General features: G+C 54.5%; 1 protein-coding gene across 2 annotated transcripts in view; it reads left to right on the forward strand.

Annotated features, from left to right (window-relative positions):
* Positions 1–999: 999 nt before the first annotated feature.
* The window catches only part of si:rp71-17i16.5 (phosphatidylinositol 4,5-bisphosphate 3-kinase catalytic subunit gamma isoform), a 33759-nt gene continuing 8873 nt past the window's right edge, over positions 1000–25885 (forward strand). For both annotated transcript variants that reach the window (XM_060835310.1, XM_060835309.1), the window contains exons 1-8: positions 1000–1176; positions 2449–4410; positions 9027–9092; positions 10438–10663; positions 13634–13728; positions 15041–15187; positions 22099–22189; positions 22887–23017. In XM_060835310.1, coding sequence (XP_060691293.1) covers positions 2470–4410; positions 9027–9092; positions 10438–10663; positions 13634–13728; positions 15041–15187; positions 22099–22189; positions 22887–23017 — 2697 coding nt within the window. In that variant the 5' untranslated portion in view covers positions 1000–1176; positions 2449–2469. The remainder of the gene's footprint in view (positions 1177–2448; positions 4411–9026; positions 9093–10437; positions 10664–13633; positions 13729–15040; positions 15188–22098; positions 22190–22886; positions 23018–25885) is intronic.

Raw genomic sequence — 25885 nt, forward strand, 5'->3', positions numbered from 1 at the left:
TATTTGGATGGGTATGTGAATAGGAAGGGTTTGGAGGGATATGGGCCGGGTGCTGGCAGGTGGGACTAGATTGGGTTGGGATATCTGGTCGGCATGGACAGGTTGGACTGAAGGGTCTGTTTCCAAGCTGTACATCTCTATGACTCTACCTCCCACCCTTTGTGTTTGGAAGTGCTTCTAAACATCTCTCCTGAATGGTCTGGCCCTAATTCTCACTCTATGCCTCTAACTCTGGAATCCCCAACCAGTAGGAATAGTTTACCTTCATCCACCATTACCTACCCTGTCATTTCCTGTTAATTGTCTTGAAGATTTTGCTCAGATCACCCCCCTATCCTTCTAAATTCGAGAGAAAACAGCTCTAATTTGAATGCTCTCTTCTCATAATGTAACTCGCTAACAACTGTGCGGCACTCCCTCAGCACTGACCCTCCGACAGTGCGGCACTCCCTCAGCACTGACCTCCGACAGTGCAGCACTCCCTCAGCACTGACCCTCCGACAGTGAGGCACTCCCTCAGCACTGACCCTCCGACAGTGAGGCACTCCCTCACCACTGACCCTCTGACAGTGCGGCATTCCCTCAGCACTGACCCTCCGACAGTGTGTCACTCCCTCAGTACTGACCCTCAGACAGTGCGGCACTCCCTCAGCACTGACCCTTCGACAGTGCGGCACTCCCTCAGCACTGACCCTGTGACAGTGTGGCACTCCCTCAGCACTGACCCTCTGACAGTGTGGCATTCTTCCAGTACTGACCCTCCGACAGTGTGGCACTCCCTCAGCACTGACCCTCCGACAGTGTGGCACTCCCTCAGCACTGACCCTCTGACAGTGCGGCACCCCCTCAGTCTCAGCCCTCTACACTGGATATTGGTTGACGTACTGACGCAGGGGTGTGAACACATGTGATAGTGTGCCAGAGAGCCCTAGGACCTGGGGGTGCTGAGCAAATGTGCTGGGGCGTAGCTGCGGGGTCTCCAGGTCGGGCAGAGAGCGGGTGTCGGTGTTTGGGAGGAGCAGAGCAGTATACTCCCCAGGAGCGGAGCTGAAGAGAGCGAGACATTGTTGTGGAACTGGTCAAACGAGTAAAGGATTAACTGGGAATGAGGAAGCAGCAGGGATTAACGCCCAAGAATCTCAGACATCACCCGTCTGTGAAAACTCTGCTTAGCAGGTGAGTCTGACTCTGACTGGAGAGTGTTTCAAACTCTGTTCACTGTCCTTTTGACAGTCACAGAGCAAGCACAGCTGGGGCTGACTGGGGTTCGCTTACCCTGGGGTTTACCACACGGGCCAGGAATATTTGATGTGGGACAGTGTAGAGAGAGCTTTACTCTGTACCTAACCCCGTGCTGTCCCTGTCCTGGGAGTGTGTGATGGGGGACGGTGTAGAGGGAGCTTTACTCTGTATCTAACCCCATGCTGTCTCTGCCCTGGGAGTGTTTGATGGGGGACAGTGTAGAGGGAGTTTTACTCTGTATCTAACCCCGTGCTGTCTCTACCCTGGGAGTGTTTGATGGGGGACAGTGTAGAGGGAGCTTTACTCTGTGTCTAACCCCATGCTGTCCCTGCCCTGGGAGTGTTTGATGGGGGACAGTGTAGAGGGAGTTTTACTCTGTATCTAACCCCGTGCTGTCCCTGTCCTGGGAGTGTTTGATGGGGACAGTGTAGAGGGAGCTTTACTCTGTCCCTAACCCTGTGCTGTCCCTGTCCTGGGAGTGTTTGATGAGGGACAGTGTAGAGGGAGCTTTACTCTGTATCTAACCCCGTGCTGTCTCTTCCCTGGGAGTGTTTGATGGGGGACAGTGTAGAAGGAGCTTTACTCTGTGTCTAACCCCGTGCTGTCTCTGCCCTGGGAGTGTTTGATGGGGGACAGTGTAGAGGGAGCTTTACTCTGTACCTAACCCTGTGCTGTCCCTGTCCTGGGAGTGTTTGATGGGGACAGTGTAGAGGGAGCTTTACTCTGTACCTAACCCTGTGCTGTCCCTGTCCTGGGAGTGTTTGATGGGGACAGTGTAGAGGGAGCTTTACTCTGTATCTATCCCCGTGCTGTCCCTGTCCTGGGAGTGTTTGATGAGGGACAGTGTGGAGGGAGCTTTACTCTGTATCTATCCCCGTGCTGTCCCTGTCCTGGGAGTGTTTGATGAGGGACAGTGTAGAGGGAGCTTTACTCTGTATCTAACCCTGTGCTGTCCCTGTCCTGGGAGTGTTTGATGAGGGACAGTGTAGAGGGAGCTTTACTCTGTATCTAACCCTGTGCTGTCCCTGTCCTGGGAGTGTTTGATGAGGGACAGTGTAGAGGGAGCTTTACTCTGTACCTAACCCTGTGCTGTACCTGTACTGGGAGTGTTTGATGGTTGATTTCTTTCTGTTGTGACTGTGGAAGGAGAGGTTCTGTTGAGTTGAAGCAGGGAGAGTGTGTTTTGATTTGGTGGTTGTTTTCCAGGGTGTGGGGAGTCCCTGCGCGATGGACCCACAGCCAGCTCCAAGCCTGGTCGATAAGGAGCTGGACGACAAGGAGCCCAGTGCTGACTCGGGGCTGATGAAGTTTGTGGTGGCCCTGCCCACTCAGAAAGCTGATGGTAATGGGAATGAGGTGCTCAATGTGGAAGTGTCGCCAAACAGTACAGTGAGGAGCCTCTGGCTGATCATCTGGCTCAGAGCTAGCCAGGAGAGTGAGAAACCCTCCATCTACCGTCTGTCCGACCCAGAGTCCCACCAGCTCCTCTACAAGAAGGGAGCGATTTGGTATGAGATTTATGACAGCCAGCAGTTCCTGCACACGCTCGACGCGGTGAAGTACTGGAGGTGTCTGGGTTCTCAGAAGTGTGTCCTTTACGTCAAACAGCGACCCAAGGTGACGAGAGAGGCTGAGATATTCCAGAAGGATCTGGCATACCTGATTGGCTATGACGTGCGGAGCACTGTTGCCGAGCAGCCGGGGGAGGTGGCCTGTGCCCGAAGGAAACTCGCCTCTTCTCGGAAATCCGAGATCCACAATCGGGATCGGCGGGATTACGCAATGGAACCTTGGCTGGCTTCCTGCCCTCTCCCCAAAACCCTCCAGAGTCAAATCAGCAAGGAGTTGGTGGTGGTCGTCTCCTACAACACCATCAGCCACAAGATGAAGGTGGGGATTTACGACACAGCGGATATGGTGGCCCGCCTGTCCAGACAGAAGATGGCAGAGAGAGGGTCACTGATGCGGGGGGCTGACCATCGCTTCGTCTTGAAGGTCTGGTGCAGGGAAGAGTACATCACGGGAAACTGGTCCCTCATTGACTTCACCTGGGTGAGGCGCTGCATCAAGAATAAAGAGGAATTGCGACTGGCACTGGTGCCCGCTCCCTGTCCGGCAGACGATGAGGTGAAGATGGAGGACTGGTATTTGGTTGATCAGTGCACAGGCCTCACCACCACCCATGACCAGTTGACCCTGAGGGACAAAGACATTGAGCAGATTCGGATGCTGTCGCTCTGGGATTGCAGGCAGCGTTTCCGAGTCAAGCTTGTGGGTTTGGACATTCCCATTCTTCCCAGCAAAAGCCTCCCGAATGTATTCGTGGAGGGAACTGTTCACCACGCCACCAATGTCCTTGCTTCGGCCCGGTCCCCGCCCATGGCGCTGGCCGAGGAGGTTTTGTGGAATACTTGGCTGGAGTTTGACATTGCAGTGAAGAACCTGCCCAAAGGATCGCGGTTGGCTCTGTCTGTGTACGGCCTGGACCAGGAGAACTCGCCCTCGAGAGATAGGAGGGCCAGCTCCCAGAGCATTAGGGACACCGCGGATGGTCACAGAGGGAAGAGCAAGCTCCTCTACTTTGTCAACCTCCTCCTGATTGATCATCGTTCACTCCTTCAGCAAGGGCAGCACGTCCTCCACATGTGGACCTACTCGTCTCGCGAGGAGAGGCTGGTCACCCACGAAGTGGACAAACTCTCTTCCAAGACAAACCCTGACATCGAGAACTCGGCAGCGATCTGTATCCTGCTGGACAGTTACAATTACCCGGTGGTGCTGCCAAGTGGCATGGGCTCATGGTCCTCAAAGGTTGACCAACCTGAAGAGGAGGAGGTGGTAGTGCGACAGGAAGTGGTGCAGGAGGTCTCTCGGTGTTCCCTGAGCGGCTCCCAGAAGGACTTGCTGAAACGGTTCACAGAGGAGTGCGCCCAGTACAGTCTCTCACTGCCCACCTTCCTCAGCACCGTCCAATGGGGTGACCTAAAGGCGGTGGAGGAAGTGCACTGGCTGTTTGATCACTGGAACCCTCCGGAGTTGGATATTGCTGTCGCACTGGAACTGCTCAGCATCAACATTGCGGATGAGAAGGTCAGGACACTCTCCGTCCAGCGACTGGAGCAGGTGGACAATGACCATCTGTTGAGATACCTCCTGCAGCTCGTCCAGGTGATGCTGGCTTCCCTTTGCTCTGGGTGTTCTCGGGAATGGGTTTGGGAGAGCAGGAAGAAGATAAAACCAAATGACACAGGAGCAATGGAAGGCCATTCGGCCCTTCATCCTTCAATAAGATTGTGACTGATCTTTGACCTCAGATCTATTCCCCTTGACACTCAGAGAATCCGAAACCATGTGTTGACATCAGTGGCCAATCACGGAGAGCCCCATCTCTCTGGGTCAGGTGGATATCGAGTCAACCGAAGCCATTTTGTCTTCGATTCCTGCTCCAAGGTTCATTCCTGAGCTACTGACTCAATCCATCCCCATGGCAACGGGCTGAGATTTGGGTCACATTTTGATCCTGAAATGAGCTTCTGGCCTTAGGTCTGCACTTACCAGAAATGCCCAAACCCACATCTGTACCAACACACAACGCCACCCTCACAACCACCATCCCCACCCGTGGCAACAGTTCTGTCCCTCCTGCCCTGTCCATGTCCTCATTATTCTAGGCCCATCTATCCTAGTATATTCTTGGTGGTTTCCCACAACCTCCCCTTTGTGATCTGGGCCGCACTAAATCCCCCCGGCCTCCCCCTCCCTGTCTCTGTGACCTTCTCATATCAACCACCTCCAACCCCCCCAACCAATGTGGCTTCTGGAGCTTCCTGACTACAGACAGTCAACATGGACGGGGGGGGGGGGGGAGTGGGGGGGGGGGGGTTGGGGGGGTTCCATCAGGGGCAGGTCGTGTCTCACACACCTCAGTGAGGTTTTTGGGAAGGTGACCAAGCATGTAGATGAGGATAGGACAGTTAATGTGGTATGCATGGACTTCAGTAAAGCCTTTGAAAAGGTTCCACATGGTAGGCCGTTGGAGAAAATGCAGAGGCATGGGATTGAGGGTGATTTAGCAGCTTGGATTAGAAACTGGCTTTCTGGAAGAAGGCAGCGAGTGGTGGTTGATGGAAAATATTCAGCCTGGAGTCCGGTTACTAGTGGTGTGCCACAAGGATCTGTTTTGGGACCACTGCTGTTTGTTATTTTTATAAACGACTTAGGCGCAGGACAGTTTGGAAGAATGTTACAGGTTGTGGGGGACTTGGATAAGCTGCAGGATTGGGCTGAGAGGTGGCAAATGGAGTTCAATGTAACTAAATGTGAGGTGATGCACTTTGGGAAAAATAACAGGAAGGTAGAGTACTGGGTCAATGGAAAGAGTCTTGGTCGTGTGGATGTGCAAAGGGATCTTGGAGTCCATGTACATAGATCCCTGAAAGTTGCCACCCAGGTGGATAGTGCTGTTAAGAAGGCATACGGTGTGTTAAGTTTCATTGGGAGAGGGATTGAGTTCCGGAGCCGTAATATCATGCTGCAACTATACAAAACGCTGGTGCGGCCACACTTGGAATATTGTGTACAGTTCTGGTCGCCCCATTCCAGGAAGGATGTGGAAGCATTGGAAAAGGTGCAGAGGAGATTTACCAGGATGTTGCTTGGTCTGGAGGGAAGGTCTTATGAGGAAAGGCTGAGAGACTTGGGTCTGTTCTCATTGGGAAGAAGAAGGCTAAGGGGGGATTTGATAGAGACATACAAGATGATCAGAGGATTAGATAAGGTAGACAGTGAGAGTCTTTTTCCTAGGATGATGATGCCAGCGTGTACGAGGGGGGCATAGCTACAAATTGAGGGGTGATAGATTTAAGACAGATGTCAGAGGCAGGTTCTTTACTCAGAGAGTGGTAAGGGCGTGGAATGCCCTTCCTGCCAATGTAGTTAACTCAGCCACATTAGGGAGATTTAAACAATCCTTGGATAAGCACATGGATGATGATGGGATAGTGTAGGGGAATGAGCTGAGAATAGTTCACAGGTCGGCACAACATCGAGGGCCGAAGGGCCTGTTCTGTGCTGTATTATTCTATTCTCTATGTTCTATACCACTCCCCTCCAAGTCCCTCCCCATCCTGACTTGGAAATATATCACCGTTCCTTCACTGTCTCTGGGTCAGAATCCTGGAATTCCCTCCCTAAGGGCATTGTGGGTCTACACACAGCACATGGACTGCAGCGGGTCAGGAAGGCAGCTCACCCCCACCTTCTCAAGGGGCAACTAGGGACAGCCTAGCCAGTGTTACCCGTATCTCATGAGTGAATTCTAAAGCAAAGCCAATACCGAGTTTGTTGCTGCAGTGTGTAAGGTGGCCCACTCACTGGGCATCGAGCTATATCCCTGTGCGATTAGACAGGAGACCACGCTCGGACACTGTATCAGGTGTTCCTTCAGGTGTTCCGTCACTTCCTTGTTCACAGTTTCTCTCCAGTAGCTTTTCACCAGCTAAACTGTTACCATGGCAGCCAGCGTGTGTGGGTACAGGGCACACCCCCAGGGGGGATTAGGGCAGGATCAATAGCTCCCTGATGGTTATTCCTCTGCTACCGTCCTGTGCCCAGAATTACAACGAGAGCTGTCCCCTCTGCTGTCCATGTGGCTGCTGTTGATTTAACCTGCACTTTGCTTCCTCTGTCTCATAACCAGCGGCTCCCTGTTTCACAAACACCCGACATATGAACACTCAGTGCTGTCCCATATAGGGGGGTAATTTTAAAGGTCTGTCATTTGAATGTTTCCTGTATTTACGAAGGCTGCTGTATAACCTCCTGCATTCTCTTCCAAACTGAGTACATACTGACTCCAGAACGGAACCTGAGGGCTCTGATAAAGGGTGATTGAAACGTTAGCTTGCTCTCTCTCTCAGTCTCTCCACGGACGCTATCTGACCCGTTGTGATCTCCAGCATTGCCAGAACCTGAGGATAATCTGTCTCGGATATGGACACGCTGCCAACGAGGCCTCTACACTCCACTCATTTAAAGACATACTTCCCAACACCCCCACCCCCTCTATCTTGAGCAAATATTAACCACACAATATTCACTCCTTATTACCCCAACCCTTTCTCCAGTGCTATTGGCACTGACATTGTCACAATGATGAAAATTAAGAAATGATTCTGTAATGGAGTCCGTGTCCATTTTAATCCCATGTGTTAGACTGGGGGCATTAATCATCCCCATGGGTCCCTCACCCTCAGGAATCTGTCTCAGGGTTTCCCACATTAACCCGTGGATGTTGGACGTTAATCGATAACAGGACTGTGTCTGATTGTCCCGCACAGTCTCCAACCTTGCACTGACCATCTGTCGGCTCTTGCTCTGGCCTGAGCTGTCTGTCCTAGATCCTTGTCCCTTTTTCCAGAATTTTCTAACCTTGAGGAGTTAAGGTGTGATGCCTTTGGTTTCCTGTTGCTTCCTGAGGGCCGGACGTGGTTAACCGGGCTGTCTCTGCATTCTCTGCAGGAACATCCAACAGACTGCTCTTAACCTTCAGCCCAAACCAGCTGAGCTAGCACCAGTTTGACCAAATGTTTATCCCGCTCTGACCCACTCGGACAACCCCATATCGGAGATATTTGGAACACTGCTGTTTACATCCCCATCACCAGTTTAATGCCCAACCCCTGGGCTTTGATCTGGGTAACGGCTGGGTCAATTAGTTCAGTCTCGGTGTCTCTCCCCCACCCCTCAATGATAGCCCAGCGATGGTGAGGGCATGGCTCAGTGATCACAGCCACCCAGACCCCCGTCTCTGTTACGGGTCAGTGGCTGGGATGTGAGGCCATTCTTCCTCTCAGAGCTCCTGTGTCTGGGTGAATACTTCCTGCCCCTACATCCCTGTCACTGATGGTCAGCTAATCCCCAACATCTGACCTCGGCCCCCTACACCGCGCTCTCACCAATTGTTCATCTCCCTCACCTACACACACACACACACACACACACACACACACACACACACACACACACACACACACACACACAGACACTCACACACACACACTCTCACACAGACACACACACCCTCACACACCCTCACACAGACACACACACCCTCACACACACACACCCTCACATACCTACCCTCACACACCCACACACATACCCTCACACAGACACTCACACACACACCCTCACACACACACCCACACCCACACACATTCACAAACCCACACACACACACACACCCTCACACAGACACACACACACCCTCACACACACACACCCACACACCCTCACACAGACACACAGACACACAGTCACACACACACACCCTCTCACATGCATACAGACACACACAGCTCCTACCTCCCCCAGTTCCAACATTCCCCCACAATCCTGTCCCCCTTTATGTCAGCTCCTCACTGGAAGTGCCGTACTGGGCTCCATCAGGATTCTACATAGGGCCATTCCGCCCCACCCCCTGCCACCCCCTGCCCCTGTACCCCTGCCCCCCTTCCCCCATGACCCCTGCACCCTGTTGGGGGTTGTGAGTGGGTTTTGGCACTGGGGGTGAAGTTGTGGGCCGAGGGCGGGTTTGGGGGTTGGGTGGGTTGAGGTTTGGGGCTGGCAGTGGAGCTGGGGATTGGGGGTTGGGGATTCGGTTGGGGGGTGGAGTTGGGGGTTGGGGGTGGGGTTTCGGGGGTGGGTGTGAGGAGGTGAGTGGGATTCGGGGTAAGCCAGTTGGCCAATCACTTGGATTGTTGTTTTGTTCTGTCCTCCCTCAGGCGTTGAAGTTTGAGCCATACCATGACAGTGCCCTCGCACGGTTCCTCATCCGGCGCGCGCTCAGGGTGAGTGGCAAATATCACACCCTATGGCAGGGAACCACCCCTCACCAGGCCCCAGCACCGTGCCCCCCTCCAACCTCACAATCAGATCAAAAATACACACACTTCGATATCCAACAGTGCGGCACTCCCTCAGCACTGACCCTCTGACAGTGCGACACTCCCTCAGTACTGACCCTCTGACAGTCGGCGCTCCCTCAGCCCTGACCCTCCAACAGTGCGACACTCCCTCAGTACTGACCCTCCGACAGTGCCGCGCTCCCTCAGCACTGACCCTCCGACAGTGCGGCGCTCCCTCAGCACTGACCCTCTGACAGTGTGGCGCTCCCTCAGCACTGACCCTCAGACAGTGCGGCGCTCCTCCAGCACTGACCATCCGACAGTGCGGCACTCCCTCTGCACTGACCCTCCAACAGTGTAGCACTCCCTCTGCACTGACCCTCCGACAGTGCGACACTCCCTCAGTACTGACCCTCCGACAGTGTGGCACTCCCTCAGTACTGACCCTCCGACAGTGCGACACTCCCTCAGTACTGACCCTCCGACAGTCGGTGCTCCCTCAGCACTGACCCTCCGACAGTGCAGCACTTCCTCAGCACTGACCCTCTGACAGTGCAGCACTTCCTCATCACTGACCCTCAGACAGTGCGACACTCCCTCAGTACTGACCCTCCGACGGTGCGACACTCCCTCAGTACTGACCCTCCGACAGTGCAGCACTTCCTCAGCACTGACCCTCCGACAGTGCGACACTCCCTCAGTACTGGCCCTCCGACAGTCGGCGCTCCCTCAGCACCGACCCTCCAACAGTGCGGCACTCCCTCAGCACTGACCCTCCGACAGTGCGACACTCCCTCAGCACTGACCCTCTGACAGTGTGGCACTCCCTCAGCACTGACCCTCAGACAGTGCGGCGCTCCTCCAGCACTGACCATCCGACAGTGCGGCACTCCCTCTGCACTGACCCTCCAACAGTGCGGCACTCCCTCTGCACTGACCCTCCAACAGTGCGGCACTCCCTCAGCACTGACCCCCTGACAGTGCGATGCTCCCTCAGCATTGACCCTCTGACAGTGCGGCATTCCCTCAGCACTGACCCTTCGACAGTGCGGTGCTCCCTCAGCACTGACCCTTCGACAGTGCGGCACTCCCTCAGTACTGACCCCCTAACAGTGCGCCACTCCCTCAGCACTGACCCTCCGATAGTGCGGTGCTCCCTCAGCACTGACGCGGTCAATGGTTTGACCGCATCACCTTGTTACTCTGTGCCGTGACGTTCTGAATTGTTGGGATTGTGTGACTGTGAGTCGGGTGTCCCGTGACCTTTCAATCCCCTTCTTTTCCCCAGAGTAAGAGAATTGGCCATTTCTTCTTCTGGTACCTCCGCAGTGAGGTCACGTCTTCCCCATATTTCTGTGACCGGTTTGCACTGGTTCTTGAGGCCTACCTGATGGGCTGCGGGCGGTCGGTCATCGAGGGGTTCCAAAAACAGGTCCAGTTGGTTGAGGCCCTCAGCCAGGTCGCCACGGAGATCAAGAAGATCATTCCGGAGAAGAGTGACCTCCCGCCCAATGGTGAGTCGCTGTTTCAGAAAGGTCAGAGATCAGGTGGCCACGTGACGGCTGTATTTCGTTTCCTTGTGTTCGTGCCATTAGCCTGAGAAAGAGGGGCAGTGGGAGGGGTGTCACAGGTGAGAGGCATGTGGGGTTGCTCTGAGACGTGGGCGAGGGTGACATGTTGAGGGGGACATTGCTGGAGAGTGTGGGTGGGTCAGATGAGTTGAGTACAGCGGAAGGGGAGGGGAGGACAGGGGCAAATGGTTTACCCCCACTCCAGTGAGGCCTAGTGGGAAAGGCTCAGGATTGTCCCTTTTTGCCTATTCACTTGCAGTGGAACAGGCCTCAGAGTAATCGTTTTGATAGGCCACATGCCGTCCGAGGGGGTGCCCAGAGATCTCCCCACCCCAATATTCTGAGCTCTGGAGGGAGGGAGTGGTGAGTGGGTCAATATGAGACATATTGTAGCTGCCCAGTGAACCCATCACCTCCCTCAGAGAGAGGGAACGAGGAAAGGCATCCTGAGTTGGTAGGGATTGACAAACCAACATTGATGTGATTTGATTGAGTATTCACGTACGTGGGTGCAGTGGAAAGGTTTGTTTCATGTGCAGTACAGGCAGATCATTCCTCACAAAGTGGGGTGGCACGGTGGCACAGTGGTTAGCACTGCTGCCTCACAGCGCCTGAGACCTGGGTTCAATTCCCGCCTCAGGCGACTGACTGTGTGAAGTTTGCACATTCTCCCCGTGTCTGCGTGGGTTTCCTCCGGGTGCTCCGGTTTCCTCCCACAGTCCAAAAATGTGCAGGTCAGGTGAATTGGCCATGCTAAATTGCCCGTAGTGTTAGGAAAGGGGTAAATGTGGGGGTATGGGTGGGTTGCGCTTCGGCGGGTCAGTGTGGACTTGTTCAGCAGAAGGGCCTGTTTCCACACTGTAAATAATCTAATCTAATCTAAAAAAGTGCCTTAGGGTAGTAGAACAGAGTGAGGGGCACGCAATGTTACAGGTGAAGAGAAGGTGTACAGAGAGTGAGATCAACATTAGATTTGAAACTAGAGAGCTCCATTCCTCCATCTAATCCCAGCGAGGAAGATGCTGTTCCTGAACCTGTAGGTGTTTGTTCAGGTTTCTCTACCTTCTGCCTGATGGAAGAGGTTGCGAGAGATTATAACTTGAGTGGGTTGGGTCTTCGGTGATGTTGGGAGAAAGTGAGGACCGCAGATGCTGGAGATCAGAGTTGAGAGTTTGGTGCCTAGACAACACCTCCCACCCTACCTCCTGTAAAAACGTCATCCCTTATTCCCAATTCCTACGCCAAACCGTTACCGCCCAATGCCTGGAGAAGGAATGCCTCAGATTCCGCCCTGGGACTCTGCAATCACACGGGATCAATGTGGAATTTCAATAGCTTCCTCATTTCCCCTCCCCCCACATTATCCCAGTCCCAAGCGTCCAACTCAGCATCGCCCTCCGGACTTATCCATCACTCCCCCCTCTGACCTATCACCTTCTTCCTCACCTTCATCTAACGATCACCAGCTACCAGCTTCCTTTCTCCCCCCCCTCAAACCCACCCCCTCCCATTTATCTCTCTACCCCCACCTCCCTCCTCAGCCCACAAGCCTCATTCCTGATGAAGGGCTTTTGCCCGAAATGCTGATTCTCCTGCTCCGTGGACGCTGCCTGACCTGCGGTGTTTTTCCAGCACCACACTCTCCTCACTGTAATGCTGTTGGCTGCTTTCCCCAGGCAGTGGGAGGTGGAGGTGGGGTCCAAGCTAAGCTGCATCCACAGAAAATGCTTTCTATCGTCCATCTGTAAATATTTGTAACAGGTATTGGAGACTCTGATTGAATGTTCTTATTCTCCTGGGAAGTAGAGCCTTATTGTTGTGCTTTTTTGATCATCACATTAACGAGGGTGCACCAGGACAGATTGTTGGTGATGGTCACTCCCAGGAACCGGACGCTCTTGACCCTGTCCCCCTCAGCCCCATCGATACAGAGCGGGGCGCGGCCTCCTCTCTGCTTCCTGAAGACAATGACCAGCTCCTTGGGTTCTCTGACACTGAGGGAGAGATTGGTGCCTTTACACCCACCACCAAGCACCCGATCTCCTTCCTGTACTCTGTCTCATCATTGGCTGAGATCCACGGTGTCATCAGCCAATCTGTGAATGGGGCTGGGGGGGATTTTGCCTCCCCTTCCCCACCCACCCCCCCCCACTCCACACACAGCCTGAGAGTATAAGGGGTGTGCTGAGGGGCTGAGGAGAGCCATGCGGGACCCCAGTGTTGAGGATTCCAGTGGAGGAGGGGTTATCGTCCACCCTTCTGATTGCAGTCTGTGGGTCAGCAAGTCAAGGATTGTGTGTGGGTGTGTGTGAGTGTGTGTGTGTGAGTGTGTGTGTGTGAGTGTGTGTGTGAGTGTGTGTGTGTGAGAGTGAGTGTGTGTGTGTGTGTGTGTGTGAGTGTGTGTGTGTGAGAGTGAGTGTGTGTGTGTGAGTGTGTGTGTGTGTGAGTGTGTGTGTGTGTGAGTGTGTATGTGTGTGTGTGAGAGAGAGTGAGTGTTTGTGTGTGAGTGTGTGTGTGTGTGTGAGAGAGTGAGTGTGTGAGTGTGTGTGTGTGTGTGTGTGTGAGTGTGTGTGAGTGTGTGTGTGTGTGAGTGTGTGTGTGTGGGTGTGTGTGAGTGTGTGAGTGTGTGAGTGTGTGTGAGTGTGTGAGTGTGTGTGTGTGTGAGTGTGTGAGTGTGTGAGTGTGTGTGAGTGTGTGAGTGTGTGTGTGTGTGTGAGTGTGTGAGTGTGTGTGTGTGTGAGTGTGTGAGTGTGTGAGTGTGTGTGTGTGTGAGTGTGTGAGTGTGTGTGTGAGTGTGTGTGTGTGTGTGTGTGTGTGTGTGAGTGTGTGTTGGTTCCCCGGTGTGAGGGCAGGGCTGGGGGACGGTGTGACGCTCCGGTCTCAGGGATGTTCCTGTGTTATTTGCCCCCACAGCCAGCAGCATGGTGCAGGATATGTTGAGGAACGCTGAGCTGCCCCAGGACTTCCTGACTCCGTACGACCCCCGCATCAAGGCTGGCACCATCCTGGTAAGGGCACACTGCCAACGTACAAACGGGCATTGGTGTCTGGTTAGCGTCACAGGGTGACACTGAGCCAGGCAGCTCAGCACGATCCCATAATAATGACCTTCAGCATTCCATCCCACCCTGAACACTGTGCAGACTCTGGCCTGATCCCTGAGGGAGACCCGGCTGATCCACCTCCTCCTGAATTCTCACCGAGGGATTAACATCCCCCTCCCCTCCACTGCATTGAAGCCCCTCCGATAACGTCATCCCCCTCTGTCTCCCCCAAATCCTGAACCCTCCAAAATCTCCGGGTCCCCACTTTCCAGCCTCCCCACTGTCTCTCTCTCTCTCTCTCTCTCTCTCCCGCTGTTTCATTGTCCGTGCCTCCAGCTGTCTCGGTGCTAAGCTCTGGAATTTACTCCCTATACGTCCCCCTCTCTCTGTCCTTCTGTTTTTCTCTTTCCTTCTTTCCATCTCTCCCTCTTTCTCTCCCTGTCTCTCCTTCCTCTCCATCACTCCTTTCTCTGACTGTTTCCTTCTCTCTCCCTCAATCTCTCTCTCTCTCTTCTTTCTCTCTAGCACTTTCTCCTTCGATGTCTCATTCTCTCTCCATCCTTCTCGTTCCCCGCCCCTCACCTGTCTCTCTTTTCCTGTCTCTCTCTCTTTCCCTCTCTTAACTCTTTTTCTTTTTCTCTCCCTTCCTCTCTCTTCCCTCCTCCCTCTCTTCCTCTCCCTCCTTCTCTCCATTTCTTTCCTCCTCTCATTTTTGTTTTCTCGCTCACTCTCTCCCCTCTCTCTCACTCTTTCTCTGTCTTTCCCTGTGGCTCCCTCATTCTCTCCATCTCTTCTTTCTTTCTCTCACTCCTTCCTTCTCTCTCCCTCCATCTCTCTCTCTCTCTCCTCTCTCTATTGCTCTTTCCCCTTCTGTCTCTCCTTCTCTCTCCATCCTTCTCTTCCCGTCTCTCTCTCTTTCCCACTCTATCTCTTATTCTTTTTCTCTCCCCTCCTCCATCTCTCCCTCTCCCTCCATCCATCCATCTCTGTGTCCTTTCATTTTCACTCTCTCTCTCGCTCTCTCCTCTCTCTGTGTGTATGTCTCTCTCACACTCTTTCACCTTCTATCTCTCATTCTCTCTCATTTACAACCAACTCCTTTGATGAAGTGTTCCTCACCTTTCCTGATGTCTCACTGTGTGCCTGAGCATCAGGTTTTGTTCCATAGACTTTCCTGTGGGGCGATGAGGGTGGAGGTGGGGACTGGGTGATGGGGTTGAGGAGTTACGATGCCCAGGGCACTATGTAAATGCAGTGTCTTGTTGTCCTGCCACAGCTCGATCGGTGTAAGGTCATGGCGTCCAAGAAGAAGCCGCTGTGGCTGGAGTTTTCCTGTGAGAGCCCTGATGGGACACCGTGCCAACCCATTGGCATCATCTTCAAACATGGTGACGACCTTCGGCAGGACATGCTCATTATCCAGGTACGGTACCGTCCCCACGGCAACCTGCCGACCATCTCAGAGTCAACACCCAGAGCAGAGCGTACCCCCCGAGCTGGGAACGCAATATCCAGCCGGGTTCGGGACTGTGCATCAGAGTTCGAGGCTGTGTATCGGGGTTTAGGGCTGTGTATTGGGTTCGGGGCTGTGTATCGGGGTTCAAGGCTGTGTATTGGGATTCAGGGCTGTGTACTGGGGTTAGGGGCAGTGTATCGGGGTTCAGGGCTCTGTATTGGGGTTTAGGGTTGAGTATTGGGGTTCAGGGCTATGTACTGGGGTTAGGGGCTTTGTATCGGGGTTCAGGGCTGTGTATCGGGGTTAGGGGCGGTGTATCGGGGTTCAGGGCTCTGTATCGGGGATTAGGGTTGAGTATTGGGTTCAGGGCTATGTACTGGGGTTAGGGGCTGTGTATCGGGGTTCAGAGCTGTGTATCTGGGTTCAGGGCTGTGTGTTGGGATTAGGGGCTGTGTATCGGGGTTCAGAGCTGTGTATCGGGGTTCAGGGCCATGTAGCTCAAAATGTGTTGTTGGAAAAGTGCAGCAGGTCAGGCAGCATCCAAGGAGCAGGAGAGTCGACGTTTCGGGCATGAGCCCTTCTTCAGGAATCCCGAAACGTCGGTTCTCCTGCTCCTTGGATGCTGCCTGACCTGCTGCGCTTTTCCAGCAACACATTTTCAGCTCTGATCTCCAGCATCTGCAGTCCTCACTTTCTCCTTCAAGGCTGTGTATTGGGGTTCAGGGCTGTGTATCAGGATTCGGGGCTGTGTACCAGGATTTGGGGCTGTGTATCGGGGTTCAGGGCTGTGTATCAGGGTTCAGGCATGTGTATCCGAATTCGGATCTGTGTATCGGGGTTCAGAGCTGTGTATCAGGATTCGGGGCTGTGTGCCAGGATTTGGGGCTGTTTTTCAGGATTTGGAGCTGTGTATCAGGTTCAGGGCTGTGTATTGGGGTTCAGGGCTGTGTATCAAGGTTCAGGGCTGTGTATCGGGGTTCAGGGCTGTGTATCAGGTTTGGGGCTGTGTATCAGGGTTCGGTGCTGTGTATCAGGGTTCAGGGCTGTGTATCGGGGTTCAGAACTATGTATCGGGGTTCAGGGCTGTGTATCAAGATTCAGGGCTGTGTATCAGGTTTGGGGCTGTGTATCAGGGGTTGGGGCTGAGTATTGGGGTTCAGGGCTGCATATCGGGGTTCGGGGTTCAGGGCTGTGTGTCGGAGTTCAGTGCTGTGTATCGGTGTTCAGGACTATATATTGGGATTCAGGGCTGTGTATCACGATTTGGGGCTGTGTATCAGGTTTTGGGCTGTGTATCAGGGTTCAAGGCTGTGTATCAGGGGTTGGGGTTGTGTATCGGAGTTCAGGGCTGTGTGTTGGGGTTTGGTGCTGTGTATCAGGGTTTGATGCTGTGTATCAGGGTTCAGGACTATGTATTGGGGTTCAGAGCTGAGTATCAGGATTTGGAGCTGTGTATCAGGATTCTGGGCTGTGTATCAGGATTTGGAGCTGTGTGTTGGGGTTCGGGGATGTGTATCAGGTTCGGGGCTGTATATCAGGTTTGGGGCTGTGTGTCGGGTTCAGGACTGAGTATTGCGGTTCGGGGCTGTGTATCGAGGTTCAGGGCTGTGTATTGCGGTTAGGGTCTGTGTATCGGGGTTTGGGGCTGTGTATCGGGATTCAGAGCTGTGTATTGGGATTGGGGCTGTGTATCGGGGTTCAGGGCTCTGTATCAGGGTTTAGGGCTGTGTATCGGGGTTCAGAGCTGTGTATCGTGGTTCAGGGCTGTGTATTGGGGTTTGGGGCTGTGTATCAGAGTTCAGAGCTGTGTATCGGGATTCAGGGCTGTGTATTGGGATTAGGGGCTGTGTATCGGGGTTCAGGGCTCTGTATCAGGGTTTAGGGCTGAGTATTGGGTTTAGGGCTGTGTATTGGGGTTCAGGGCTGTGTACCGGGGTTAGGGGCTGTGTATCGGGGTTCAGAGCTGTGTATCGGGGTTCAGGGCTGTGTATTGGGATTAGGGGCTGTGTATCGGGGTTCAGGGCTCTGTATCAGGGTTTAGGGCTGAGTATTGGGTTCAGGGCTGTCTATCGGGGTTCAGGGCTGTGTACTGGGGTTAGGGGCTGTGTATCGGGGTTCAGAGCTGTGTATCGGGGTTCAGGGCTGTGTATTGGGATTAGGGGCTGTGTATCGGGGTTCAGGGCTCTGCATCAGGGTTTAGGGCTGTGTATCGGGGTTCAGGGCCATGTAGCTCAAAATGTGTTGTTGGAAAAGTGCAGCAGGTCAGGCAGCATCCAAGGAGCAGGAGAGTCGACGTTTCGGGCATAAGCCCTTCTTCAGGAATCCCGAAACGTCGATTCTCCTGTTCCTTGGATGCTGCCTGACCTGCTGCACTTTTCCAGCAACACATTTTCAGCTCTGATCTCCAGCATGTGCAGTCCTCACTTTCTCCTTCAGTGCTGTGTATTGGGGTTCAGGGCTGTGTATCAGGATTCGGGGCTGTGTACCAGGATTTGGGGCTGTGTATCAGGATTTGGGGCTGTGTATCAGGGTTCAGGCCTGTGTATTAGGATTCAGATCTGTGTATCAGGATTCGGGGCTGTGTGCCAGGATTTGGGGCTGTGTATCAGGATTCGGAGCTATGTATCAGGTTTGGAGCTGGGTATCGGGGTTCAGGGCTGTGTATCAAGGTTCAGGGCTGTGTATCAGGGTTCAGGGCTGTGTATCAGGTTTGGGGCTGTGTATCAGGGTTCAGGGCTGTGTATCGGGGTTCAGAACTATGTATTGGGGTTCAGGGCTGCATATCGGGGTTCAGGGTTCAGGGCTGTGTATCAGGGTTCAGGACTGTGTATCGGGGTTCAGTGCTGTGTATCGGCGTTCAGGACTATATATTGGGGTTCAGGGCTGTGTATCACGATTTGGGGCTGTGTATCAGGTTTGGGGCTGTTTATCAGGGTTCAGGGCTGTGTATCAGGGGTTGGGGTTGTGTATCGGGGTTCAGGGCTGTGTGTTGGGGTTTGGTGCTGTGTATCAGGGTTTGATGCTATGTATCGGGGTTCAGGACTATGTATTGGGATTCAGAGCTGAGTATCAGGATTCGGGGCTGTGTATCAGGATTCGGAGCTATGTATCAGGTTTGGAGCTGGGTATCGGGGTTCAGGGCTGTGTATCAAGGTTCAGGGCTGTGTATCAGGGTTCAGGGCTGTGTATCAGGTTTGGGGCTGTGTATCAGGATTCTGGGCTGTGTATCAGGATTTGGAGCTGTGTATCGGGTTCATGGCTGAGTATTGGGGTTCAGGATTCAGGGCTGTGTACTGGGGTTAGGGGCTATGTATCGAGGTTCAGGGCTGTGTATTGGGGTTGGGGCTGTGTTTCAGGGTTTGGGGTTGTGTATCGGGATTCAGGGCTGTGTATTGGGATTAGGGGCTGTGTATTGGGGTTCAGGGCTCTGTATCAGGGTTTAGGGCTGAGTATTGGGTTTAGGGCTGTCTATCAGGGTTCAGGGCTGTGTACTGGGGTTAGGGGCTGTGTATCGGGGTTCAGAGCTGTGTATCGGGGTTCAGGGCTGTGTATTGGGATTAGGGGCTGTGTATCGGGGTTCAGGGCTCTGTATCAGGGTTTAGGGCTGTGTATCGGGGTTCAGGGCTGTGTGTTGGGATTAGGGGCTGTGTATCGGGGTTCAGGGCCATGTAGCTCAAAATGTGTTGCTGGAAAAGTGCAGCAGGTCAGGCAGCATCCAAGGAGCAGGAGAGTCGACGTTTCGGGCATAAGCCCTTCTTCAGGAATCCCGAAACGTCGGTTCTCCTGCTCCTTGGATGCTGCCTGACCTGCTGCGCTTTTCCAGCAACACATTTTGAGCTCTGATCTCCAGCATGTGCAGTCCTCACTTTCTCCTTCAGGGCTGTGTATCGGGGTTCAGGGCTGTGTATCAGGGTTCGGAGCTGTGTATCAGGGTTCGGAGCTGTGTATCAGGATTCGGGGCTGTGTATCAGGATTTGGGGCTGTGTGCCAGGATTTGGGGCTGTGTATCGGGGTTCAGGGCTGTGTATCAGGGTTCAGAGCTGTGTATCAGGGTTCGGAGCTGTGTATCAGGATTCGGGGCTGTGTATCAGGATTTGGGGCTGTGTGCCAGGATTCGGAGCTGTGTATCAGGATTCGGAGCTGTGTATCGGGGTTCAGGGCTGTGTATCAGGATTTGGGGCTGTGTGCCAGGATTCGAGGCTGTGTATCAGGATTCGGAGCTGTGTATCGGGGTTCAGGACTATGTATCAGGGTTCAGGGCTGTGTATCGGGGTACAGGACTATGTATTGGGGGTCAGGGCTGTGTATCAGGATTCAGGGCTGTGTATCTGGTTTGGGACTGTGTATCGGGGTTAAGGGCTGTGTATCAGGGGTTGGGGCTGAGTATTGGGGTTCAGGGCTGGGCTGCGTATCGGGGTTCGGGGTTCAGGGCTGCGTATCGGGGGTTGGGGCTGTGTATTGGGGTTCATGGCTGCATATCGGGATTCGGGGTTCAGGGCTGTGTATCGTGGTTCAGGGCTGTCTGTCGGGGCTCAGTGCTGTGTATCGGGGTTCAGGACTATATATTGGGGTTCAGGGCTGTGTATCGTGGTTCAGGGCTGTGTGTCGGGGTTCAGGGCTGTGTATCGGGATTCAGGGCTGTGTGTTGGGGTTCAGGGCTGTGTATCGGGGTTCAGGGCTGTGTATCACGATTTGGGGCTGTGTATCAGGGTTCAGGGCTGAGTATTGGGGTTCAGGGCTGTGTACTGGGGTTAGGAGCTATGTATCGAGGTTCAGGGCTGTGTACTGGGGTTAGGGGCTGTGTATCAGGGTTTGGGGCTGTGTATCGGGATTCAGGGCTGTGTATTGGGATTAGGGGCCATGTATTGGGGTTCAGGGCTCTGTATCAGGGTTTAGGGCTGAGTATTGGGTTTAGGGCTGTCTATCAGGGTTCAGGGCTATATACTGGGGTTAGGGGCTGTGTATCGGGGTTCAGAGCTGTGTATCAGGGTTCAGGGCTGTGTATTGGGATTAGGGGCTGTGTATCGGGGTTCAGGGCTCTGTATCAGGGTTTAGGGCTGTGTATCGGGGTTCAGGGCTGTGTGTTGGGATTAGGGGCTGTGTATTGGGGTTCAGAGCTGTGTATCGAGGTTCAGGGCCATGTAGCTCAAAATGTGTTGTTGGAAAAGCGCAGCAGGTCAGGCAGCATCCAAGGAGCAGGAGAGTCGACGTTTCGGGCATGAGCCCTTCTTCAGGAATCCCGAAACGTCGGTTCTCCTGCTCCTTGGATGCTGCCTGACCTGCTGCGCTTTTCCAGCAACACATTTTCAGCTCTGATCTCCAGCATGTGCAGTCCTCACTTTCTCCTTCAGGGCTGTGTATTGGGGTTCAGGGCTGTGTATCAGGATTCGGGGCTGTGTGCCAGAATTTGGGGCTGTGTATCAGGATTCGGAGCTGTGTATCGGGGTTCAGGGCTGTGTATCAGGGTTCAGAGCCGTGTATCAGGATTCGGGGCTGTGTGCCAGGATTTGGGGTTATGTATCAGGGTTCAGGGCTGTGTATCAGGATTTGGGGCTGTGTATCAGGATTCGGGGCTGTGTATCAGGATTCGGAGCTGTGTATCGGGGTTCAGGGCTGTGTATCAGGGTTCGGAGCTGTGTATCGGGGTTCAGGGCTGTGTATCAGGGTTCGGAGCTGTGTATCAGGATTCGGGGCTGTGTGCCAGGATTTGGGGTTATGTATCAGGGTTCAGGGCTGTGTATCAGGATTTGGGGCTGTGTGCCAGGATTTGAGGCTGTGTATCAGGATTCAGAGCTGTGTATCGGGGTTCAGGGCTGTGTATCAGGATTCGGGGCTGTGTGCCAGGATTCGGAGCTGTGTATCAGGATTCAGAGCTGTGTATCGGGGTTCAGGACTATGTATCAGGGTTCAGGGCTGTGTATCGGGGTACAGGACTATGTATTGGGGGTCAGGGCTGTGTATCAGGATTCAGGGCTGTGTATCAGGTTTGGGACTGTGTATCGGGGTTAAGGGCTGTGTATCAGGGGTTGGGGCTGAGTATTGGGGTTCAGGGCTGCGTATCGGTGTTCGGGGTTCAGGGCTGTGTATTGGGGGTTGGGGCTGTGTATTGGGGTTCATGGCTGCATATCGGGATTCGGGGTTCAGGGCTGTGTATCGTGGTTCAGGGCTGTCTGTCGTGGTTCAGGGCTGTGTGTCGGGGTTCAAGGCAGTGTATCGGGGTTCAGGGCTGTGTATCGGGGTTCAGGGCTGTGTATCACGATTTGGGGCTGTGTATCAGGGTTCAGGGCTGTGTATCAGGGTTCAGGGCTGTGTATCACGATTTGGGGCTGTGTATCAGGGTTCAGGGCTGTGTATCAGGGTTCAGGGCTGTGTATCAGGGGTTGAGGCTGTGTATCGGGGTTCAGGGCTGTGTGTTAGCGTTCGGTGCTGTGTATCAGTGTTCGATGCTGTGTATCGGGGTTCAGGACTATGTATTGGGATTCAGAGCTGTGTATCAGGATTCAGGGCTGTGTATCAGGATTTGGAGCTGTGTGTTGGTTTCGGGGCTGTGTATCAGGTTTGGGGCTGTGTATCAGGTTTGGGGCTGTATATCAGGTTTGGGGCTGTGTATCAGGTTTGGGGCTGTATATCAGGTTTGGGGCTGTGTATTGGAGTTCACGGCTGAGTATTGGGGTTCGGGGTTCAGGGCCATGTTTCGGGGTTCAGGGCTGTGTATCCAAGGTTACCCGTTGGGATTCGAGTCTGACCACTCAGTAATACTGAGGGAAGTGGCTGTGGTCCCGGTGCTCTGGGCTTTGCTCTGATGGGGGTTACTTCAGGTAGTGACCATCTCTCTGTCCCAGTCTGACTCTAATCCCGGGGTTTACTTCCTGCTGCAGACTCTGGTGATAATGGATTCGATTTGGCAGCAAAACGCACTCGACCTCAACCTGATGCCGTACGGATGTATCGCCACTGGATACAACATAGGTAACGACACCTGACCTCTGACACCTGACCCCGGCAACCCCTAACCCCCAATCCCACACCCCCAACCCTAACTCCCAAAACCCAACCCCCAGCCTCCAAACTGCAACACTCTACCACCACCCTAACACCCAACTCCAACCCTCCCAAACCCAACCCCAACCCCAAACCTCCATGCCCAAACCCCAACTCCCAATCCCACAACCCCTAACACCCAAAAAAACCCAATCCCCAGCCTTCCACCCCAGCCTCCAAACTGCAACACTCTACCACCACCCTCACACCCAACTCCAACACCCCAAACCCATTCCCAACCCCCAACTCCCAGCCCCACCTCCAACCCCCCCACCCAACCCTTAAATCCCCACCGTCAGCCTCCAACCCCAAACCCCCCTCCCCATCCTGACTTAGAAATATATTGCCGTTCCTTCACTGTCCCTGGGTCAGAATCCTGGAATTCCCTCCCTAAGGGCATTGTGGGTCTACCCACAGCACATGGACTGCAGCGGGTCAGGAAGGCAGCTCACCCCCACCTTCTCAAGGGGCAGCTAGGGACAGGCAATAAACACTGGGCCCAGCCAGTGACGCCCGTGTCCAATGAACAAATAAAACAGTATGGCATTGGCTGTGAGTCAGTGATGGCGCTATAGAAATGTACCTTCTTGCTGTAACATTACTGTTCATTGTCCGATCCCCCCAGGGATGATTGAGATCGTCAGGGACGCGGTAACCATAGCAACCGTGCAGAGGAGCAAGGGCGGGAACACGGGCGCCTTTAAAAATGACGCACTCTACGATTGGCTGAAATGCAGACTGCAGGTCGAGGAGTCGGTTAGTTGTGGTCGAGGGGACGGATACCTGGGGGTGGGGATGGGGAATGGGGGTGGGGAATGGGGATGAGGAATGGGGGTGGGGATGCAAAATGGGGGTGGGGATTGGAATGGGGAATAGGGGTGGGGATGGGGATGGGAAATGGGGGTGGGGAATGGGGTGGGGAATGGGGTGGGGATGGAGAATGGGGATGGTGATTGGGGGTGGGGATGGGGGTGGGGATGCGGGATGATGTGGGGAATTGGTTTGGGGAATGGGGACGGGGTGAGGAATGGGGAATGGGGAATGGGGAATGGGATGGGGATGGGGAATGGGGGTGGGGGATGGGGAATGGGGATGGGGAATGGGGAATGGGATGGGGATGGGGAATGGGGAATGGGGAATGGGATGGGGATGGGGAATGGGGATGGGGATGGGGAATGGGGATGGGGAATGGGGAATGGGATGGGGATGGGGAATGGGGAATGGGATGGGGATGGGGAATGGGGGTGGGGGATGGGGAATGGCGGTGCGGAATGGGGGTGAGGATTGTGAATGGGGATGGGGAATGGGGAATGGGCGTATGGAGGGAGATGGGGAATGAGGGTGGGGTGGGGGGTGTGGAATGAGGGTTAGGATGTGAATGGGTAATGGGGGTGTGGATGGGGATGGGGAATGGGGGTGGGGAGGGAGATGGGGAATGAGGGTGGGGTGCGGTGGGGATGAGGAATGGATGTGGGGTGAGAATGGGGGTGGGGAGGGGATGGGGCGGGGAACGGGTTGGGGATGGAGATGGAGGTGTGGGTGGGTGTGAGGGTGGGGATGGGGATGGGGATGGGGAATGGAGTGAATGTGAGAGGATGAGGGAAAGGGTGAGGGAGAGTGGGCCGAGGGTGAGGGTGAGAGAGAGAGGGGGTTAAGGGTGAGGGTGAGGGAGAGGGGCTGAGGGAGACGCTGAGGGAGAGGGGGTCAAGGGTGAGGGTGAGGGAGAGGGGCTGAGGAAGAGGCTGAGGGAGAGGAAGTCGAGGGTGAGGGGTGAGGGAGAGGGTGAGGGAGAGGGGGTCGAGGGTGAGGGAGAGGGGGTCGAGGGTGAGGGAGAGGGTGAGGGGGTCAAGGGAGAGTGGCTGAGGAATAGGGTGAGGGAAGGGGGTCAAGGGTGAGGGGTGAGGGAGAGGGTGAGGGGGTCAAGGGTGAGGGGTGAGGGAGAGGGTGAGGGGTGAGGGAGAAGGTGAGAGGGTCGAGGGTGAGGGGTGAGGGAGAGGGTGAGGAGGCCAAGGGTGAGGGGTGAGGGAGAGGGAGAGTGGGTAGAGGGAGAGGGGGTAGAGGGAGAGGGGTGAGGGAGAGGGTGAGGGAGAGGGGGTCGAGGGTGAGGGAGAGGGTGAGGGGGTCGAGGGTGAGAGGTGAGGGAGAGGGTGAGGGGTGAGGGGGTAGAGGGTGAGGGGTGAGGGAGAGGGTGAGGGGGTCGAGGATGAGGAGTGAGGGAGAGGGTGAGGGGGTCGAGGGTGAGGGGTGAGGGAGAGGGTGAGGGAGGGGGGTTGAGGGTGAGGGAGAGGGTGAGGGAGTGGGGTCGAGGGTGAGGGGTGAGGGAGAGGGTGAGGGAGGTGAGTCGAGGGTGAGGGGTGAGGGAGAGGGTGAGGGGGTTGAGGGTGAGGGGTGAGGGAGAGGGTGAGGGGGTCGAGGGTGAGGGGTGAGGGAGAGGGTGAGGGGTGAGGGAGAGGGTGAGGGGGTCGAGGGTGAGGGGTGAGGGAGAGGGTGAGGGGTGAGGGAGAGGGTGAGGGGGTCGAGGGTGAGGGGTGAGGGAGAGGGTGAGGGGTGAGGGAGAGGGTGAGGGGGTCGAGGGTGAGGGGTGAGGGAGAGGGTGAGGGGGTGAGCAACCAATCCCCCAGTGCAGTGCAGTGCATGTGACCCCTGAGCCATGACACAGGTTCCAATGTTTTCTTGTCATGGTTTTCTGTGAAAAAGCCTAAAATTAATTCAAGATAGCAACAGTCAAGTTTCTCAAAGGATAGGAACTGGAGGAGGCCATTCAGCCCCTTGGGCCTGCCGCACCATTCTAGCCTATAGCTCCTCACCGAGCCCAATGCCATTTGCCTGCACCACCCCCATGTCTTGGTGATGCTCGTGAACTGTCGGGATCGATCAGTCTCTGTCCGAAACATTCTCTCTGCCTCAGCTTCCACAGCCCTCCTGCTCAGCAGCTCCACAGATTTATCGTCCTCTGGTGGACCAAATCCCTCCCAATCTTGGTCCTAAATTACCTGCTCCTTACTCCAAGACTGTCTCCTGGATTTGGAACCAGTCAGGAGAAACTCCTGTCCTGTGCTTGCCTTGGTAATGTGTTAGAGTATTTTAGGTTATGATGAGGTGTCTGTCATTCTTTGAAACTCTGGTAGAGGTTGTAGAAAAACATTGCCAGGGTGGGATGGATCTTTGAGAATGCTGGCGGCCTTTCCTGGACAGTGGGCCTGGTAGATGGATTCTGTAGATGGGAGGTTGGCCTTTGTGATTGTCTGGTCTGAGTTCACCACTCTCTGTAACCGTCTCCGTTCTTGAATGGTACAGTTGCCGTATATATCCAGACAGAATGCTCTCGATGGTGCACCTATAAAAGTTGGCAAGGGTATTCACCGTCATGGCAAATTTCCTCAGCTGCCTGAGGAAGAAGAGATGTTGTTGGGCCTTTGTAACCAGTGCGTCCACATGAAGAGTCCAAGAATGCTTGTTGTGGATGACCAATCCCAGGAGCTTGACACTCTCCATTCGTTCCACCCCAGTGCTGTTAATGTGTGTGTGTGTGTGTGTGTGTGTGTGTGTGTGTGTGTGTGTGGGAGTGGGCGGCATGAGTAACATCCCGCTGAAAGTCAATAATGAGTTCCTTGGTTTTGCTGG

The sequence above is a fragment of the Hemiscyllium ocellatum genome, chromosome 14 (genome assembly GCF_020745735.1).
Source record: "Hemiscyllium ocellatum isolate sHemOce1 chromosome 14, sHemOce1.pat.X.cur, whole genome shotgun sequence".
Classification (NCBI taxonomy): Eukaryota; Metazoa; Chordata; class Chondrichthyes; order Orectolobiformes; family Hemiscylliidae; genus Hemiscyllium; species Hemiscyllium ocellatum.